Source organism: Hirundo rustica, chromosome 1 (genome assembly GCF_015227805.2).
Source record: "Hirundo rustica isolate bHirRus1 chromosome 1, bHirRus1.pri.v3, whole genome shotgun sequence".
NCBI classification, from domain to species: Eukaryota; Metazoa; Chordata; class Aves; order Passeriformes; family Hirundinidae; genus Hirundo; species Hirundo rustica.
This window is the reverse complement of record NC_053450.1, coordinates 12583685-12605425: the sequence shown is the minus strand read 5'-3', so window position 1 is coordinate 12605425 and position 21741 is coordinate 12583685. Positions and strand designations below refer to the sequence as shown.

General features: G+C 41.8%; 1 protein-coding gene across 1 annotated transcript in view; it reads right to left on the bottom strand.

Annotated features, from left to right (window-relative positions):
• The window catches only part of SNTB1 (syntrophin beta 1), a 113867-nt gene that overhangs the window by 39042 nt on the left and 53084 nt on the right, over positions 1-21741 (bottom strand). Inside the window, exons 2-3 of the mRNA XM_040063714.2 lie at positions 19200-19416; positions 2865-3072 (exon numbers count right to left, since the gene is read on the bottom strand). Coding sequence (XP_039919648.1) covers positions 2865-3072; positions 19200-19416 — 425 coding nt within the window. The remainder of the gene's footprint in view (positions 1-2864; positions 3073-19199; positions 19417-21741) is intronic.

Below are 21741 nucleotides of genomic sequence, written 5' to 3'. Positions count from 1 at the left end.
AAGCAGAGGAATTCAGCTCACAGCCTTTTGCTGAGAATTCACTTTAAGGATATGCTATGTAAGTGACATGATATGATGCCATAAAAGCTACCTCAAAAGTTACAGTCTAAGATGTTTTTTGTGACCCTGTGGGAAGCCCAAGCTGGAGCTGGCTCCTGGCAGGACTGGAGGTCCTGTGGAGAGAGGTGCCCACCCAGGGGCAGGCAGGACCTGTGATGCCGCTGGGGACCCACGCTGGAGCAGTTTGTGAGGAACTGCTGCCCACGGGAAGCACTCATGTTGGAGAAGCTCCTGGAGGACTGGCTCCTGTGGGAGGGGCTCCACCCTGGAACAGGGGAGCAATGTGAGGAGTTCTCCCCTGGGGAGGAAGGAGCAGCAGAGACAAGGTGTGATGAACTGGCCACAACCCCACTCCTGTCCACTTGTGCCACAGGGAGGGGAGAAGGATAGAGAAAACCACAAGTAAGGGAAGAAGGGAGGGGCAGGGTAAAAGTTTTTTAAGATTTGGTTTTATTTTCTCATTACCCTTCTCTGGTTTGTTTAGTAAAAAAATCAGTTAATTTTTCCCCAAGTCGAGTCTATTTAGCCCATCATGGTAATAGGTGAATTATATTTCCCTGCCCTTAACTCATAAGCCTTTTGTTTTCTCTCTCCTGTCCAGCTGAAGAGAGGCAGTGATACAGCAGCTTTGCTGGGCACCTGTCCAGGCAGAGTCAAAAAGCCACACCGGTATTCAGTGACTTCCACAAATCACTGCAGAATTTATCTCTTCCTACTAACAAACCCAGATTTTTCAGAAGGAGCATCTGTGGTCAGCACCTCCCTCAGCTGCCTTCAACACCTTCTCTGAAACAGTATTTAAACAGTTGGCATATACACAGTATATGCAGGTTATCTCTTGCACACAAGCTCTACAGCCCACAGTCCAGTAAGAAAATAAAAAGAATCTCACATCACATTTTGCCACATGTAGGGATTTTCTCTACTTTTCAACAGGTCTCCAACATGAGAGAAAGGTGGGAACTTCTGACATCACTCTGTTACTACTGCACAGTTCTGGGTGGTTTTTAGTGGGAAAAAAAAACCAAAAAACAAGTTGCCTTTTCAGTAACAATGTCACTGCAAATCTCTCAAGGCAAATTCTTGGTAACAGCCACTGTAAATGCACTGGAACGTGCAGAGAGCCACAGCCTGACCCTAACAAAGGCAAAAACAAGTTTCACCACTAAATTTAGAAAGACCTCAAAATGTTCCATATTGAGTAACACAAAGTAAGATTTCAGCCCATAAGGGGAAAAAGAGAAAAAAGAGAAAAAAGAGAAAAAGAATAAAAAGGAGAAAGAGAGAAGCGTGTGAATGGGATATTGTATATTAACAGTAAGAAGAGAAAATTCTAAACCAGAAGTTATGTGTCCACTAAGGAATATCTGTGAATATTATACTTACAAGATCTCTATGATCTAATAGAGAGCAGTTACCCCTTCAGAGGAAAGCATTTTGCAACAGGAAAAGCCTCTTAAAGCCTCTTACGTTCAGTTTTTTATAAGTTTATAGAAATACAAAAAGGAAAACAAGATTAAAGATCTCACGGCTGTACAGTTTAATACTGCTAAAATTTACTTACCAATCCTTTGGTGCTTTTATCCCAAGTTATTCCCCCAAATTTTTACATTTTCTACAGCACTAGGCCAAAGAGTTGTGCTGTTGTCCCCACCCTGTGAGCTTGGAGGGAGGAACAGGAAAAGATATAAAATCTGCCTGAAAGGCTTTGAAATCTTTGTGTCACTGCAAATGGTGTAGAGTGATCCATGTTTTGCTAAAAATTAATGGTGTGCCTTCTTAAAGGACACTAGATAGAAATACAGCACCTGTCCTGTGGCTTCCATATTTTCATCTACAAAATCCCCCTAGAGATAAAACATACAGTATTTCTTTTTCAGGGCAGTTACAGTCAGTTTTCCACGTCTGTGCTGGATGTACAGGTTGAAAGGGCAGTGTGTACGCAGTGGCCATTTTTTCAGCACCCCAACTGGAAGGACAGAGATGCTCTGAATGGCTGCCCAGGCAGTAGATGGATGGGAATTATTTCTAGGCACAATTCCAACACTGCTACCATAGCAAATCCACACTTATCAGTTGGTATAGTGCCTAAAATGAATGCTGAGACTATTGATTTAAAATCAGATCATCTAATACTAATACCACCCCTGTGCATTCATGGATTGTCTTTCCACAGGTCAACAGATCCCAAACTACTATTGAACTGAACACCACGTTTTCTCTGGGCATAAAATATTCTAAGACTCGAACTTTGAAAGACGGGCAAGAGTTGCAATTGCAAGCTCATTCTGATAGGATGCTCAGCTCAAACGCAGGGTTACAATTAAAGAACACTTAAAGAATAATTAAAGAACAAGCTCCCAGTCTTAATGGGAAGCTCCAGATCATGCCCAGTTCCAGAGGGGTGGCCCATGGACCAAGCAAGTAGGTACTTCCCAAGCTGGGAGTAGAAAGATGGCAATTCATATACATGATAGGAGTTGTGACAGCAGGTGAACTCAAGGGCTGGTGTCAGTTTTTGTGACTCATGTCCCATCCTTGAACTTGACATGAGACTTTTTCATCTCCCAGGAAAGTCCTTTTTAATTGGCATGTAGAAGCAAAGGCTATGGGGACGCTATAGTTTTCTGCTTGTTTTTTTAAAGCACAAAAAATGGCATGTTAAGGAAAGAAAGGTCTTCAAGGAAAGGTAAATCAAACCCCAGAATCTCATTTAGTCTCTCTACTTTCAGACCAGGCTAAATTCAGGAACAGAGAATAAGAGAAAGAGAGCTTAGAAATGAAAATAAGAATGTTTTTGTTACCTTTTCTGCAAGCCAGCCTAGATGCCTAATCTCTCGACTTCCAGCAATCCCTGTTTTACCCAGCTGGTCTCTGACCTCTGCAATCACCCTGGGGATGAGCTCATTGACACTGGAGTGGATGGCATTGAACCAGGCCTGGGCTGTAGCCGAATCCTTACTCCTGAGCACCACGGTGTGCTTGGCATCAGGTGAATGAACTTCAATAATTCTAGAAAAATGGGGGGAAAAACATTATGTTCATTCATATACTGATAGGCAGCTAAATTTATTACCTCATTTAGCGAATGCAAGGAGTAAAAAAGGATACTAATATTGAGACCTAGCACTAAAAACTTACCTTTACAACACCTGAATAGAGTAGGATCATTTAACTGAAGCCAGATCTCTACTGGCATTACGGTAACATCCTTGAAAAGGGGATTTGCCAGTGCTGATGCAATCCCACATACAGCAAGTCAACAGGAGTTTCAAATATAAAGGCAAGAGGAACGTTCACTGACATGGACACTGCCCAGAACTGCAAACTGCATGGAACATGACTGTGGAGAAGCCAGGGATAAGCTGCTGCCTTCCTTAGCTGGTTAACATGACACAACCAGAGTTTTTCAGTGGGTTTATTTTATACATGTAGAAATAAATTAAAATCATCCTCATCCCAAAGAGAGGAATTTTCCTAGGATTGTTCTGTGGTTTCAGTGATACCACTACACATTAACACAGGCCTAGCACAACTGGCCTTCTTCCAGGAGTACCAGCATCCTCAATGCTCCATTTAGATCCTGTTAACAGTGGCAACAAGAAAGTGCTAACAACAATTATATGACTGTTGCAGGAAGGCACTTTTTAAAGATTTTCAAATTCCTGTAGAAGGAAATAGGTTTTGTTTCAAAGAAAACATTCCTACTGGACTATCCTGTGGGCTTCCACCGTGGTTTGAAAAGTACAACTAAACACAGTTTTCAGGAAAATTAATCCTGTTCATTGTGGTAATGGGACCTGTGCCAACACCTTCAACAGGCAGCTTCAGCTATTTCAACTCTGTTCTTAGTGAAGTTATAAGTTATTAGTGGGGCTTTCTGTGCTCTTTATAGCTTTGTGGGCCATTTTACTTGAACATCTGTTAAATAACCCACTAAGTAATAGCCTGTTTTATCTTTATGTAGCAGTTATAAAATAAAGCCCTGGTCATTGCCCATCACTCAACTCTGTATCACACTTGTGCTTTTTTATTATAAAAGTGCAGTGACAGCTCCAAATTTTACCCTCCCAAATTCGACCTGGGATCTGAACCTAAGCATGTCCTTCTGTCCTGTGTATGGCTGCCCAGTCTCTGGGACACACAATGACTCCTTTCTGCAGCAGAAGACTAATTAGTTCAGTGGAATTTATTCATGTTGAAGTTCAAAACAGTGCTGTGGAGCAAATATTTGTTGTGCAATTACAAAATCCAGCAATTTGGAGCTTAACGAACAATTAAGAGGTTTTAATTATTTGGTTAAACCAGAGCAGAATCCAGAACAGAGGATGACTCGATCTGCACAGCTCCTCTGGGGCTCAGAGAGGAAGGATCCCTGGTTTCATGTTTGTCCATTTGGAGAAGGGGAGGTTTCCACGTAGACACTGTTCTAAATATAGAAAAGGTCATGATTTTCCAAACTCAGCAGCTGAACCGTTCAGGGTCTTAAATCACTGGATAGCTTAAGAAGTGGCTTGATTTTTCAGGAAGCACTGAGCCAACAAAGTAATGCATGTTTCCTCAGTAAAGCTGCTGCAGTCCAGCACTATCTGAAAATTAATGCTCTTATTCAGCCAGTCCAGGATGCACCAAATTTTCAGTTTCAGGTACCGAAGCAAAATTCCTTGATACATGATGGCAGTCTTGAGAACGAGAAAACTATATTTATAGATTGGCATGTTCCAAATCACACTCATTTTTTCTGAGCTGCTAGAAACAGCCATCTCCTTCATGGTTAGGATTTAGCCATTTGTGTCCACTGATCATTACAATCATGCACAGCTACCATTCTCCAGTCCATCTTTCTATCACAAACACAGCTCTTCCAGTGCTAAGTTCCCACTGTGATGCTGAACTGGAGTTGGAGCATGTTCTAGTAGGCAGTCACCACCAAAAACAAAGTATACAGGCTTGGATTTTCAAAATACACTGTGGTAGTCAGTGAAATGTTGCTTATTACTTACAGACCAGGTTTTTGGCAGGATATCTTACAGCCTTTCACAAATTAGGTCAGTGACAGCATCCTCATTTCACCAATAAAACACTGGAAAAGTGAAGAACCCAGAAAAGGCAGGGAACAGGCCAGGAGTAGCAATCAGGATTTTCAGTCCTCTGTCTCCCATTTTAATAATTCTTTTAAAAACAAAAATTATTTGGACAACACAGCAGTACTGTGCTATATTTGACAAATGTTAATACACCATATAGATTGTGTGCTCTTTACAAAGCCTGTGGCTTCTACATGGGGACTTCCACCTACAAACTCACTGCACATTATGCAATAAACAAAGTGCTGAACACAGACTCTAAAGACTCAGAAGAAAGTGCTGCTTTTTCAGTTGGAAAGGAGCAGCAGAAAACTTGCGTGATTTCTTAATAATTTAGAGTTGTAGCAGGTAAAAATAAATTATTGAGAGCTGAAAGAGCTTTCAAATGGCAACTTGTTTACCTTCAATTTGTAAATTCTTCCTTCAAACGAGTGGAGGTATTTTAGTACTTGGGCCTTCATCAAAGTATATTTTTCTTGATGGCGACTATTTAGGTAAGTGTACAAGAGTTCTATCCCCTAAAATTTACACAGTTGTTGACAGTTCTGTTTAAGGGGTTCTAAACCATTCATATTCTTTCTAATATCTACATATTCAAATGTGATATCAAAATCTAAATTCTAGGATACATATGCATACACACATACTGAGCCATGCAAAAATACTCATCCCTCAGTGATTTCTAATAGAGCTAGTTTGGGGATGTTTGTCAGTCACCAAAGTTTGTGACTTCATCAAGTTGGTGATGCACTAACAATTGCAGAAAGTCTTCCTTGTTCCTTGAGATGAGTAAAAGATGACTGAACAATACTATTACACTTCTCAAAACTTAGTTCAAAACAGGAATACATGCTGCTTTGACCACGCTGAAAATTATTCTTTTTATCCACAGCACTTGTTCACTCTCAGAAATACATCTGCAAGCACCATTCCTCAGCAAACTGTTACGTAGGCCAACTTTTATTTACACACCCTAAGTCCTCAACTGTCTGAATTCTGCTACTGGCAATTGCTGTAAGATCTGGACTGGAAAACCTTAGGAAACCGAGCTTGCAGATTTCCACCAAAAACCCAGGACTCCTGTCTCCACAGTCAACTGGGACAGAGATACTAAAAGAAACTTTAAATCTCCCCGGAAACCCATGGGCTCTGACTGCAATCAGATGCTCAAAGTGCTGCATCCCTATAAACTCTTTCCTTTTCTGCCTTTCAGCCCACGCTGCTTTGATTCACCAGTCCAATTGGAAGATGTTTTCTGTATAGCAGTTGACTGATGGCATTTCCATACTTTCTGAAAAGAAAAAAAATACCAGTGGTCTTAGTAAACTGCAAGACTAAGGCACTTAAATGTTTCCAGCAGTCTAGCCATTATAGTTTTGATTTGTTCCTTGGCTAAACTGACCACCTCTTACTGACTTCTGTTTATCTGCAGCTCAGTGATAAAGTTCCCTTAATTCCACACTGAATTGAAATATTTAGGGCAATGCCACAGCTGTGTTTATTCTCACACTCCACCACAGTTATGTAAATACTGCATATGGAGCTGTTTCTGATAAAGCCCATACTAACCCAAAGGAATTATATGTTAGCTCTAGATGACTGCCAAGATGCGCGGCATCTCTCCAGCTTGGCAACGCATATGAATGATATCACATTTTCTCAGAGATCATTTGGCAAACCTTACAATAAAAGAGTAATTTTCTCTCTCCTCAAAGACCCTCAGTGAGCTGAGGAGTGTTTCCAGCATCCCCTTCTCCACCCGCAGAACACGGGGGTGACACAAAACCCAGTGCTTCCAAATGCTGTAACCTGGCACGTGAGAGGAAAACTCCCTCCCTCTCTTCATCAGACTTTTTACTTCACAGAGGATCAGAAGAAGTTTAAAGAAAATGTCTGGTAGACCATACTCATTCCACATTTGATAAAGCTTCTTTCTGTAGGAGTGTTCATTATCTAAGAAACGCCTTTTATCAAAACTCTTGAAAGTACTTCTGCCACCAGCATTGGCTCAGGACCAAATCGGGCACTGAGTTAACACTTCATGACTCTTCCTGGGTCAGATTATGTATTCAGTGACTGATTAAAGTATGGAGTAAATCCCATGAAGTTAATGATAAGCTGGAGCCAGAGTTATTCGAGTCCATCACATTACTTTGATTTTGCACTGGCACAGAGAGGAACAAAACAGTCTCTCACTGACTTTGCAAACTTAAAGATGATTCAAAGGCCAAACTGCTCACTCGGTCTCTGCCATCACTGTCTTCACCATGAAACCACAGTAAGTAATTTTGGGTTTTTTTGAGTGTACAAACTTAAGAGCCTTTCCAGGAAAAGGGGGTATTTAGAAGAGCTCAACCTGATTTATATTTAAATAGTTGTAGGTTTTGTTATAAAATAAATTTTAAAAAACTCTTACGGTTCTTTTGACTTCTACATGCAGCATCAAGAGATGAACCAGGAACAGAATACATTAAAATTAAGCAATGGAAACTTTGGGCTTAGTCTGCAAGGAAAATATTCCAGAGAGAGACTTAGGCTTGCAATAAATTCCCCAGCAAACTCTCTGAAGAAGTATCTTCATTTGATGAACCTAAATGGAAGTGAAAGCAATTTTACCAAGCAAAAGCTACTTGGTAATCAAGTGGAATTTTTTTATGTGAAAGGCTCTCGGTCCCCTCGCTGTCAGAAAGGTACTTGCTGTATTAAGAGTTACTTGGTGACTTTCAGCTTATAGTGCTAAAAACGGTGTAGATACTTTCCTGGGAGCTGGACTAGACTTATGTCCAACCAGAGGGTGTATATATCACTAATGAGCTGTCACAGTTGATTTCATTTCTATTTGCCACCAGCTGGGCTTTAATAAAAGGGATATCAGTGGAGTTCTGCCACATGCAAGTAAAGAAAGGATTTGGTTCTGCAATGACTTGCTCATACCACTGCATGCAGATGCTGACCAATCTGCAGAGACATCACCCACTGCCTTCTCCACCCAGAGAAACCACGAAAGTAATTGAATAGTTTTAAAATTATATGGATATTAAGGATCAGGATCTTACACCACAGTGCCCAAAAGACCTCTTACATTTTACTTTCTTGATTTTTTTTCTTTTATATTCTGGTTGTAATGGTACTGAATATTGGCAATCCAGGAATACAGAGCTCAGTCTTCTTCACAGAGGATTCAGCACAAAACAACAGCAAAAGCGCTATTTCAAGGAGAAATCGGGGTCAGTTATTTGGGAAAAACCCCACAAACAGCATTATTTCATAAGGATGTCAGGAATCTGATTTAACTTTAGAAGATGCTGAAATTTTAAGAACAGAAGTTGTGATTGGTACATTCAATACACTGACCACAGCTACCTCAAGCAGCTGTTTTCCCTGATGCAAAGCCAAAGCCAACCTCAAAGCAGCAGCAGCAGCAAGGCAAACCTTCTGCAGCTGGAACTGCATCTGGGCTTGGCAAAGAGCACATGATTACAGCTGGTAACAGTGGTAAATGACCCCTTCAAACTGAGAAGAGGGTGGGGGGTCTCATGCTGCGTAAGTAAGTAAGAGAACATGGGTTTGGAGATGAATTAGATGTCTTCTGAGAAGGAATACTGCTGCTGCTGTTAGGATGTGCTGTAGTAGGACCCAGGGGAAAGAAGAGGATGTGATCCACAAGCATGGATGAAAATTGATATGGAAACAAGAAAAATTAGTAGGGCTGCTGGCAAATCAGCTCTGTCTTGTGGATGAATTGTCACAGAAGAAAGTCTTGCCGGAAGAGAGAAACGGCAGGTCCACCTTATCGAGCAGGGCATGTCTCAATGCCGCATTATGGTAGAGATCTACATTTTGGCTTCCATGATCATGAATCCCAGGCATCACTGCCTACTTGACAAGTGAAGCAAAACCACAGCCAGACAACCACAACTACAAAGCCACAAATTCCTTCTGGATCAATTACTGGCCTCTGGGTGCTGTGGGGAGAGGCACCACCTGGGAGCCAGTCTTCCAGAGATACTGCCAGCTTCTCTGGAGACAGTGTGCATGGGTCACCTCCTGACACTGCCACAGCTGGCAGTAGACCCATCTTCTCATTGAACAGACACAGAGACTGATGGAAAAGCTGTATGTAAGTGATGAGAAGAAGTAGCAACTTCAGCAAAACTCTTACTACAGTAAAACAGGCATTTCCATCAGCAGAAACACAGGAGAAAGCAAGCTAGAAGTGACCGGAGAGTATTAAAATAGCAAAGTATTCACACACAGCCTAAGCACTAAGGATCAGCTTCAGCATCTACCAACAACCAACTGAGCTGGAGCACCTCTGATGGCAGCCCACCACCAGGGCTCTCACTGTAGATATCATTTGCTGCCATGCCTGTGACTACACGAGGTGCAAGAAGGAGCAACTTTAAATACACCAGCTGAAAATCCTGCTCCTTAATTAATGGCAGATCAGAGCTGTGAGACTGAAATCCAATTTGCAGACATGCTGGTAGGTGAGGGAAAGCCCAGCACTGAGCACAGGACATCAGCCAGGCAGGAAAAAGAGCCTTGAGGTTGTCACTCTCTCCAAGCCATAACACAAAGACTCTGGGGACTGGGAGCATAGCAGGAAACTTAAACCCCTGTCCATCAACTTTCTTTCTTTGGGAGATCTCAGGGGTCTTTAAACTGCTCTTCAACATTATTAAGCAGCAGCTTGGATGTCCGTACTTGCATAACTTTACATATAGATGCACATAAAACCACAATTAACTATTTGTTCTCCTCTTCCCTACATCACTCCCACTGCTTTCTTTCCCTTTATTCTGTGACACATTTCTTGGAGCATTTCTCTTTCTCCATCTCCTCAGAGCTTTGGTTTTTTTCTTTTTTACAGAAGTGTTTGTTAAGTAAAGTCTGCTGCAGACTTCACTCTCTGGGTTTCTTGCTCTGCCTTGATGGTTGGCTTCTTCTTTCATCACGTTTCCTTAATTTGTGCTCTTCTCTTCCCTCCATGTATTTCCCAAGGCAATTCAAAATTTTTTGTTCCCCTTCACCTGATTATTTTTCAGTTCCTTTGCTCTTATTTCCATTTCTCAGCTCAACCCTCTACAGCTGAAGCTGATGGGGAAAATCAAAATTCTTTGATTTTTTTCAAAACTCCCCAAACTGAAGCAATGGCTGAAAAAAAACCCAAAATGCAACACAAAAATCCACCAGCATATGTTTTGGGGTTTTTTTTTTTTTTTTTCATTATTTAGTATTTTCACAGGACAGACAGACTTTGGTTAAAAGTTTATTAATCAAAAATCCAGCTGAAAGCATTCTTCCAGCCAGTTACTGCCACCTCAACATCACCCACATCCTTCCTTACCACCCAACTCGGTGACACATTTTATTCCTGTGAGGTCATATCCAGCCTAGCTCACACATAGACACATACATACATAAAGTTTTATTTATAGCCACCTATATGCATGCATGCACAGATACTGCTTATGAGTTACACATGCAGGAGGTTTACCCATTCCTATTTGATTTATGCTGGAGATGGGAAGGACACCAGGAGCTGACCTGTATGCCCCAGAAGGATGAGGAAGGGAGAAAGCCCCATGTCATTATGCCAGGAGTAAAGATTAATCTATTTTTTTTCCCTTTTTTCTTTTTTTCCCAAGAAAATGAGACATGCCTCATCCCAAATTCACCAGAACTTGCAGAGATTGAAGGTCAGTCACAATATGCTGTAACTCTCCAGTTCTACAGTGGTATCTCAAACACCCTTGTCTTAGGTTGCAATATGTAACCAAAAATGTGCATTCTATTTGCTATCTGTTGAAACTGAGTGGGGATGTGTTTTTCTTTATCTGTTGTATAAACCATTCTTCATTACTCTGTGGGGGAAGGGGGCAGGTCCTTCTGTTAACGGGCCAGCTGTTAAAACCAGCTGGGGCAGTGTTTCTTTATTTCCTCCAGAACCCATCCTCCCTCCAGGGGATATCTGCTGTTAGTGGGCCATCAAGGCTCACTGCATGACTGATAAAATTACATCATTCCATTGTGAGATGCTCCACCCAGTGGGAGGAGCCAAGCATTAAAGCTGAGCTTCAGAACACCAGGGGAGCCTGTTTTCCACTGGAGTCCCAGAGGAAGACTGGACCCATCTCACTGCCACTGGACCTTCAGAGGAAAACCACATCCTTCTACAGGATCCTCTCTGCTCCAACAGAACCACATCTGTCACTCCAGGACTTAACTAGACTGCTACCAACACCCTGACCAACAGGATGTCAAGCTGTATTCTGACTCTGTCAGTATTTTCTAGGATTTTTTTTGTTTGCTTGTTTTTTTGTACTACTACATTTGTATTTTTAATATTCCTAGTAAAGAACTGTTATTCCTATATCTTTGCCTAAAAGCCCCCTTAATTTCAAAACTATAATAATTTGCAGGGAGAGGGTTTACCTTCTCCATTCTAAGGGAAGCTCCAGCTTTCCCTGGCAGACACCTGTCTTTCCAAACCAAGACAACCCTGCAGGAAAACTCAGGGGTTTCCACTGTGTCCTCAGATCCTGGCACATCTCCCAGTAATTCAGTTCTCAAACCATTGCCCAGAGACTACAGCAGTCTTTAGGACATTAGAAACCTATTTTAACATGATTTAACAGAACAAGAATTGAATCATGGAAAAAAAAAAAAAAAAAAAAAAAAGTAATGAAGTTCACCCTAGTTTGTCTCAAAAAAGACAAAAATGCTTATCTTTATGGGAGGGATAGTCCTACAGAAGTGTCTGATCTCAGTGGCTTTTCAAGAAAGATGAGAAGAAATTGAGGCTAAGATTAAAAATTGGTAGGACCCAGACTAAAAGTGTTTGGCTGGTTGGGATTTTCACAAATGACAGAAAACAACTATTCCACACAATGAAAAACAAATTTAAAAATCACCGTTTCTGCCTAGAGGTTACAGAGCTCCAGCTCCTACAGGTTTGGAAAACTGCTCCTTATCAAGACACATGACTGCAGCTTGCAAAATGCACCAGCAATTGCAGAGCTGCCCAAAAGGCAGATGATGTAGATGACAGAGGACTGTCAGACAACCAATTATAGAACTATTAATTACTAAATCTATCAGTTAATAAATTATTAATTGCAGCAGTTAATGACTTGCCCCCAAAATACTGTTATGAGAGGAAAAAACCAGCAATGTTACAGGTCCCTCACCTGACAACCCTAGCCCTGAATGCAGTGACCATGGCTACTGAGAAGGGTCTCACAGCCATGCAATGTATCAAGGAGGAAAAGGAGGTCCCATGACCCATCCCACAACTCCATTCCTGTTGCCCATAGCCCAACTTCTTCCCTCTCCTACCCTCGGAGTACTGAAGGGGATGCAGCCAATGCCTTTTTAGCTAAATTATGTAACTTCTCTCAGCTTGAAAGAGACAACAGTAGATAAACCTCATGTGCTGCCTACTTGTTCATCCCTTTCAATAAAAAGCAGATTTTGTAAGCAGATTAGCAGTTACAGTACAGAGACACAACATGAGACATCCAGCTTCACACAAAAGCTGGATTTGGATCCATTACAGTAAAATACTTGGAAGCTAAGGTTAAAAACCCATGTTCATCATGACTTTAAAATCTGCAGCCTTTTGTGGGCAAGGCTGTAACAGACCAAGCACACTGCGATAGCACAACAGGGTAATTTAAGAATGAGGGGAGAGTCAACCAGAGTTTCACCCTGATTATCGTCACTTTTGTTCTTTTCTGGATTTGAATTACACTCTTTCAAGTTGCTTTACTTTAATGTTGGATTGTTGATATAGTAATCTAAGGAGATAATAAACACAGCCCACCAGAAAAAACCCCCATATGCTAACAAAAATTCTTGATATAAATCAGACTGACTTGAGCAGGCTCAATGACTTCTTCAAAGGACTTATTGATATTCATATAATAAAACATGTCTGTACCAATAATGATAATTAACTGCTACATGCCCTTCATCCAGGGATCTCAAGCTGTAGCTCACAACAACACTATGAATTAAGTATGGTCTCTGCATGTCACAGAGGTTCTACAGCCAGAGAGCAGGTCAATAACAACATAAGGAACAAAGCACAAATTCCTTCAGGAGATGTGGGAGGGTGCTTTTAATACCGGCAATGCACCCATTCTAGATCTTTGTCTATGCTCTATCCCCCATGCAGACATAAGTTCTTCATCTTTCCTTTACCTACCTACAACATACAGTAACAGAAAAAAGGCCCAAGTTTGCTAAACCAGAGCCCAATCCAGTTAAATATGTACTGAACCAGGGAAAAAAAATGTCCACCCCCCCCGGAAGCCCCACAGAGCTGCAGATGTCCACCCAGGACTGACACAGCTCCACCATGTTAGCAGTGCCAGCAGAGCAGTGGAAATGGGCCACCACCTCCTTACTCCGTGGGACAGGACAGCCCTTGCCCACCACCTAACCCCATCTGTGCTTTCTACTGCCAGTGTCATTGACTATGCTCAGCGCCATCAGCTATCTCCTAAGAGGCAGAAAACAAGGTAAGTGTGACCTATGCTCCCCAAGAGTGGCTTAACTCATTCTGGTTCTCTGGTTACTCTGTGGCAGAGCCCTGCCCTCTGTGAGCCCCAAACATCGATGATGCAGGGAAATGATTCCCCAATAGCAGGGAAAATCCCAGCCTGCAGGTGCACCCCTACGTCACACTGCTCTTGGAAGAGAATGGGCATCTGCCCTGCACACCAGGGCCTGCTCATACCTGGCAAAACCAAGGTATGGTCCTGTTCACTAAACAAGAGAGAGGAAAGGTGGGGCCATGAGCCAGACCATGTTTTCATCAACGTGAGAGATATCTAGAACCTTCTCCATTGCCTAATACTTGCCTCCCTGTCCCCTCAGTTCCCCTTAAGTTATATAAGCAGGAACTTGAAGAGGTACAGGAGCTCCTTGGTCTTTCATTCCCTCGTCTACTTCAAGATGTTTGTCTTTTTATTGCATTTTTACAATCTTCTGCTTACGTCTTATATTTGTTGTGAGCATTCATGACTCAAGTTTTTTGATGCAAGGACTTGTTTCTACTATGTCATATTAAATCTGTTTGAAACTCAGGCTTTTTTCTTAAAGAAGCTCCAACATTTGTTTTCATGTCTTATTATAACAAAAGTAAATGCAAATTCACTAGAATTTGTTTTGTATTTAAGATTTTGAAATGCCATTTTAGAATCACAGTGCTATTTCTTGCTGCGTAAGTTACATATTTATACATACATCAACTACAGCTCAAAATGTTAAATCTCACTATTACTGTGCATTACTGACATTCCTGTTATTAAATAATGTAAGAAGAAATTATTATTTTTAAATGTATGTAAAAGGAAGTTTGGGGAGCAAAGGCTTCACGATAGACCTTGTGAATACTTCATTTAGTGAACCAGAAAAAAAATTTAAATAAAAAACCCCACTTCAACGTAATGAACCTGATTGAATCTATTGCTGCCTTTGGAGTGAAGAGGTCTCATTCTGTCCTGTTCTGCACCTCCTTGATGTCTTGGGAAGCTCAGGTGATTCCCAGATGCAGCTCACTGCAGAGTCCAGAATGAATGGATACCAGCAATGGATACCTCTGCCACCTTGTAGTGGGTTGACCCTGAGTTCCAAGCTCCCACCAAAGTTACTCTATCACTTTCCTCCATTAGTGGACAGGGGACAGAAAATATAACAGGTTCCTAAACTGAAATAAGGACCAGCATCGATCACTCACCAAATACCATCACAGATTAAAACAGGCTACAGCTTTGGGAAATTGATTGAATTTATTACTTACAAAATCAGAGCAGGATACTGAGAAATAAAATAAATCTCAAAACCATCTTTTCCTCCCCATCCCCTTCCTTCCCAGGCTCTACCTACTCCTCTCCAGTGGCACAGGGAGACAGGGAATGAGCGTTACACAGCACATCAAAGGTTGTTTCTGCTGCCGCTCAGGGAGAGAAGTACTTTGTTTGTTCTGGTCCAGTGTGGAGTTCCTCTCATTCCTCTTCATGAACTTCTCCAATGTGAGTCCATGCCATGGGCTGCAGATGTTCATGAAGCTCCAGTGTGGTTCCCTTTCCACAGGGTGCAGTCCAGGTACAGGTTGCTCCTGCATGGATCCCCCACAGGGTCACAAGTCCTGACACCAAACCTGCTCCAGCATGACTCCTCTCACCACAGGTCCCTACCAGGTACCTGCCTCAGCACAGATTTCCCACACAATCACAGACATTTTTGAGCATCCACCTGCTCCAGCATGGGCTCCTTCCTGGGCTGCAGGGGCACCTCTGCATCCCTGTGATCCTCCATGATCTCATGGGCACAGCAGCCTCACCATGGGCTGCACCATGGGCTGCTGGGGAATCTCTGCTCTGGCACCTGGAGCACTTCCTGTCTCTCCTTCCTCACTGACTTGGGTGTCTGCAGGGCTGATTCTCTCACACATTCTCACTCCAATCTTCTCTGGCCAGAATTACATCTGCAAAGTAATTATCTTATTTTCCTTTTTAAATATCACAGAGGGGTTACTCCTGACTGGCTCAGCTTTGACCTGGTCCATCTTGGAGCTGGCTGGCACTGGAGGAAGTTTCTGACATGGAGGAAGTTTCTGACAGCTTCTCAGAGAAGCCACCTCTGTAGCTCCCCTGCAACCAGAACCTGGCCATACAAACCCAACGCACACCTACAGAACACACCTGCTCAATTTTAACTTCTGATTGTAATTCTCAGTCCAGTCCTGAAATGGACAAGGAAAAGTTCATGATAGGAATGGAATGATAGGAAATGAATCCTGAAATGATAGGAGAAGTTCACTGCTTGGAATTTATCTTGGTCCATTTTTCCTAGGTTCCAGACCAAAGCAAACCTTTCCTATCAGAGGGTCAAATCCTGCCATTGAGTAACCCAATCATTAAGGCTGGACCCTGCTGAAGTTCCCTGTGAGGATCACACTGCTCTGGACTCCTGACACTGGAAGAACATGATGTGTGCACACCAAGTGCTTACAGGATCAGGCCCACATCTCCTGGGTTTGGCTGGAAAATGTGCAAACAGAATTTCAGGGTGACTTCAAAAGCAGATGAGAAAACCTTTTCCATCCGCACAGCACTGTCTCATTTCTCCAGGGAGTGTTGTGTCTCCTGTACTGCGTACCTTTGTATTATGTCCCAAGATTTTAAAAGCACCAACAGAAAAAAAATTCAGGGGAAATTGATGAAAAGCTTTCTGCATTGCAGCAAGATTTTTGCCTTTTGGCATTACTAGCCATGATCATTTCCACATGTCCCTTCACTGGGAGGGGATGCTCCTCTGTGAAGCCTGACATTAACCTTTGCTCCTGCCACCAAAAAGCTAACTTATTAGTGAAAACACAGGCAAACAACTGATTTAAGTAGCAATTATTTTAACCAGTTTCTTCCAGCCTAAAATATAACAAGCCCTTCACCTAGAGAAGAATGGCATAGATGCTCTGTATCTTCTCTCCTGTTGCCATGTTTTTATTACTAAAAAAAAAAAATCCTACACACTAATTTTGGTATTGGTTTGTATTAAGGATCTTCCTCTTGGTATCTTACAGCTTTTTTTATCAGGTAACAGAAAAGGCAATTCCCGATCTCCTTCAGAGTGAACCCACAGGCAGATTAGGTGAAGGAGACATCTGAGAACTGTTGGCTCTAAAAGCATCAGACTTCGCTTCTGCTCCAAAATAACAAACTCACCAAAACATCTGAGAGTAGACACAGACTTGAGAATCTCTGAACTGGGGTCAGTATTCCATGAGAAGAAAAAAATCTTACGCAGGGCTACCAGCTCTGATGGGAAAAACAACACTCCTCCATGCCCATTAAATCCACATTTCACTGCAGCTTTCTAAGAACTGGAGATAATTCAGTGCCAACAAGCAAGTATTTCCTTTTGGGTCCCTTAACATAGGTATCTTCTCATGCTGAACATCAAATCAGTCCATCCTAGTCCCAGAAGGCTGCTGACATTATCCCCAGCCTGCACTGAAGAAATCACTGCACTGGAAAACTCAGGCTTTCCATGCCCACAGTTGCTCTTAAATGAAAACTAGCTCAGTTATAGTCCAAAGGAGCCCTTAAATGGCCAACATATGCTTTGGCATCCTGCCAGCAGAGCTCTCTTACAGCCATCCAGCAAAGCGATACCATCAGTTACAAAATCTATGTGTGTCAGGTCACTGGATTATGAAACAGAAGTGTTGTAAGCATGTAAGGACATGTCTTAGGCTCTGGGGTAAGCAAAGATAAAATTATTTTTCTGGAATCAGATTACTACCTTGGAAGGCATTCCAGTGGGAAACGGTTGCTGCACTGTGATAGCATTTATACTGGGAAATATGAGTTCCAGCGTTGAGAATTGTTAAAAAACACTGAAACCAGTAAAGATGCTAATCCATGGGGTGCTACTACAACACAGCAGCTAGCGTGATGGTGAGGTACTGCATGCTTAGATGGAAAAATCCATCTTAGACTGTACTGTGCTGGACTACAGTAAAAATCAGAAGTCACACTTTCCACAGGAAATGACAGCAACACAAAATGAAAACCATGATAACAAGCAGTATGACTCCCCCACACATTACTTCCTAGTAACACTGAAGAACACACACATTTGTAGCACACTTCAAACAAAAGTCAGCTCCATTGCAGAGGTATCACGAGCAATGAATGTGTGTCCCTGAATCAGTCCTGGCTCTCAAACCAGCTGAGGGCCAGGAGAGTGACAGAAGGTGAAAACTACAATAAAGTCAAAAAAGAAAGGGGAAAAAATATGACAAAATAATGTCAACGCAGGCAAAGTATCACTACATTGTACTGATGCAAAAAATGCAACCTGTATGAGTATTTTTAAAATACACTCCATGGCAGCGAGAAAGACAAACTCTCAGACAGATGATACAGTTGTCAAACCATAAACTATGCAGATATATGTGGAAAAAAAAGTGGCCAATATCAATGAACATCTTGATCCAAACTGAGAAGGACTGCTAGGGTTATTTCTGGTTTACAGTTGCATTTGTGTAGCAGTCAGTTACCGCTGACTATGGCAGCAGCCACTATGTGAGATGAAGAGCCAAAGCAAAGTAAAGCCATGCTAAACAATAAAGCATGGAGAGGGAAAATTAAAAGGTCAGACAAATACAAAAAGGAATGATGGAAAAGTACACAGAAACTAATATAGTTTCTGAATTGCAGTGCAAGAGATTACAGAGAAACTCATCCTTCCCAAGCCTCTTTCTGCTCTCCTCACTTCTCCTTATCCTTCTCTGCAAATGAAAATGTAACTTTTGTTTATGCCTATATGTAAATGCTGAGAATCAAAGACATTACACCCAGCTTCTGAGCACTGCAGAAAAATGAAAAAGCCATTATTTGGATGGAGAATCAGTCTGTATCACTGACTTGACTGTTCCCTTTTTTATTAGCAGCTGTTAGAGAAGGGATCAGGGAGCGTGCTGGTGCAGTGCAGCTGTTCCACATATGTTATAAATAAGGGCTGGTAAAACCTCATCCTATTTTTAACATTAAGAAAAAGAACAAGTCACAAAACCTCCCCATTAATGCCTTGTAAGTGGAACTTTTCTCCTCTTCTTGACTTTAATGTCCAGAACTGAATACTCAAACCAGACCATTCTTAAAACAATATTCATTTAAAAAAGGAAAGAAAATGCAATTTAGTGGAATCAGATTTATCCAGCTTGGAGGATGTAACCAATTAGCCTGTACAGTGTCTTTTCCTTCAAAAGCAGACACTTAGTCAGGATGAAAACAACCCCCTGAGATTCTATTTCCAACGAAAGTGCTGGATTACTGCATCGAAGTTTCTCTAGCACAACCCAAAAGCTGAGCCACGTCTCACGTGGCTCAGACACCACCACCCACCCTTCCCAAAGGGGTACTGGCTTGCTGGTGTGGCCAGAGCTGCTCCTGCTCACCAACCCCAGCGCAAAAACATCAACAACCACTCAATGTGCAAGTGAAATCCCAAGCCCAGGCAAACCCCATTCACCTGTTTTCGGGGTCTGACACCGTCATGTTGCGTGTCACGTAGCACATCTTGAGGGGAATGGTCTTCCTGTCTCTGTGGATGGAGAGCGAAAGCTGCGACATCGGGTCAGCAGAGGCACAGCCCAGGCGCGGGGATTCGGGGGGCGGCGTCTCCCACCCGATCTCCGACACCGGGGAGCCTTTCTTCACATACGGGGTAGCTTCTCTCATGTATTTCACTAAGGAAGAGAGAAAAAGAGATGGAAAACAATAAATGAATATTGGGGGCTGCATGACCATGTGAGTTCTCTGGACTGGTGTTAACCCTCAATGTCCATTGTTTCTGCTCACCAAGCATCCCAGCATAGGAAGCTGTGTAAATACACAAGATGGAGATGCACCTGCTGCCAGTGCTGTATAGTGCTATGAGTAAAATGAGGGAAAAGAACAGAATAGGCCAAGTAATAACATACAGCCATACACTGTAAGGCCAGGAGAACCATCCCAACTTTCTGTGACAGTGGGTAAGCAGTCATGCAACGATTGCTTCATACAGAAGCTGTGAGCTGTCTGAAGTACGGGGATGTTTTAAAGAAAGACATTCAGCCAAGTAAGTGACCCTATTATTCCCCTACCTAAAATGTTCCAGCAATACTTTCAGTGATTCCAACTCACATCTTGCTTCTGGTTCAGTGTCCCACCACCAATCTCAACAACTATTTCCACTTGCTGGGAAGCAGTTTTACCTAATCTACTTGTACTTACATATGTATGTATGTAAACAAAAACCAATTCACTTCTTAGCCTTCTCTTAGGGAAATAAAACTGAGATTGAGCCTTTTGTGAGAGTGAAGGTGTCAGATTGTATCTCAGCTTCTTCCAGGCTTTTTTCCAGAATGGATAAAAAAAGTGAATGTAGGATTCTGAAATTATCTTACTCTATTAAAACCCAATACCTCTTTTATATGTATACTTCATATTTCCCTCTTTATGCAGCAAATATTGCAACATTTTTCTCTTGTTCTTTAATTCTTTTGATAGTTTAAGCTCATTTTTGCTTTTGCTATTGATGTGCTAGGCAAATCTGGTAGTCACAGCCTCCTTCCCCTGCACAAACCTGATGGAGCTCAGACAAGACAAGACGTCCCATTTAAGTGCCCTGGTTAAGCCAATATTCCCCCTGCACACAGCTGTGGCTGCATCTCTGGCTGCTGCCCCTTGATTGTACCCACAATTCAAACAGCAGTGACATGGCCTGAAAGGGCTCAGGCATCATGAACTTATTTGTTATTAAAGTTATTAAAATGCTGTGAGAGAACGGTTCAAGGAAATGGTGCAGATCATGTCATGCCAGCTCAGGAATGACTGAATAACAGAAAGGTGGAAAAAAGGGCATTGTGGTGAAGGATGTTAAATTGGGGAAAGCCGACTGAAGTTTTTGAGTTCAAAATGAAAGCAAGAGAAGTATTCAGAAGAGTGGAGAAGAAAACAGTGTTCCTGTCAAAACCACAGAGCAGGTGATTAGCTTCAGCAGCACAGTTTTCAAGGCACTTCATAAAAATTTGACAGAGAAACCAGTACAAATCTAGAGTCCAGCCTTTGTGAGCAGCTATTGCTACTTTTTCTCTAAAACACCATAGTGCCCATCTTGCCACTGTTCATTTTATCCTTTTTAAAAAAATCTGTTAACTTCAATCATAAGGACTTCTGTGTTTAGGTATGTTATGGGATATTCCTTTTTGGGAAGGACCATTTGTGATGTATCAGAGAGGCTGTTCACTCAACACTGATGTTTTCATTTCCTTGTCTGATCCTATTCTGAGTATTTTCTTAAATTAATTTGTTCTCTTCTCAGGAAAGAGTTGGCACAGAATTCCATCAGGCTTCCAGAAACTATTTCAGGCAAAAAGAGATGAGATTGATTTTTTTAAAAACTTTTTTTAGATATCTACCTAAAGTCCACTGTCTAAAAACCTGTGTCACCTAACTTCCCAAAACAGTGCTCATCCTTGGGTACTCCAAAAATCACATGATTTTCAAAGGTGCTGAAAATAAGCAGTTGCTTCCAGTGTCATAGAGATAATGGTTTCAGCAGCTGCCATCTCAGTTTGGATGTACTCAAAGCCTTAGGGAAGCCAAGAAACAGAACAGATACAGATGTGGTGAATCTATTCCTGCTAACACTGAACAAACATGACTTTGTCATTAATTTTTATGAGCAGAACAGTTGAAGCTGTGAAAATCACGTTCAACTTCAAACAAAATTTTGTTCCCTTTAAAATTAGATATTAATGATTGATCTGTTGAAAAAAGTAATCCAGTCAGTTTTTGAACCTTGGTACAGTGACATGCCAGCAAATGTAATTCCAAATAAAGGTCCAAGTCTCAATAGTGTAGCTATTTAATCTGTGCTATTTTTGTCCTTTTTCAGTTGCAGCTATATCCATTCAACCTTAGCATATTTTAATTAAGAAAAGGAAAGAGGGGCAGGGGGAGGAAGGAAGCTGAAGTAAAAAATCTGGCTGAAAACCTAAGCAGGAACACAAAATGGGAATTTATTTCCC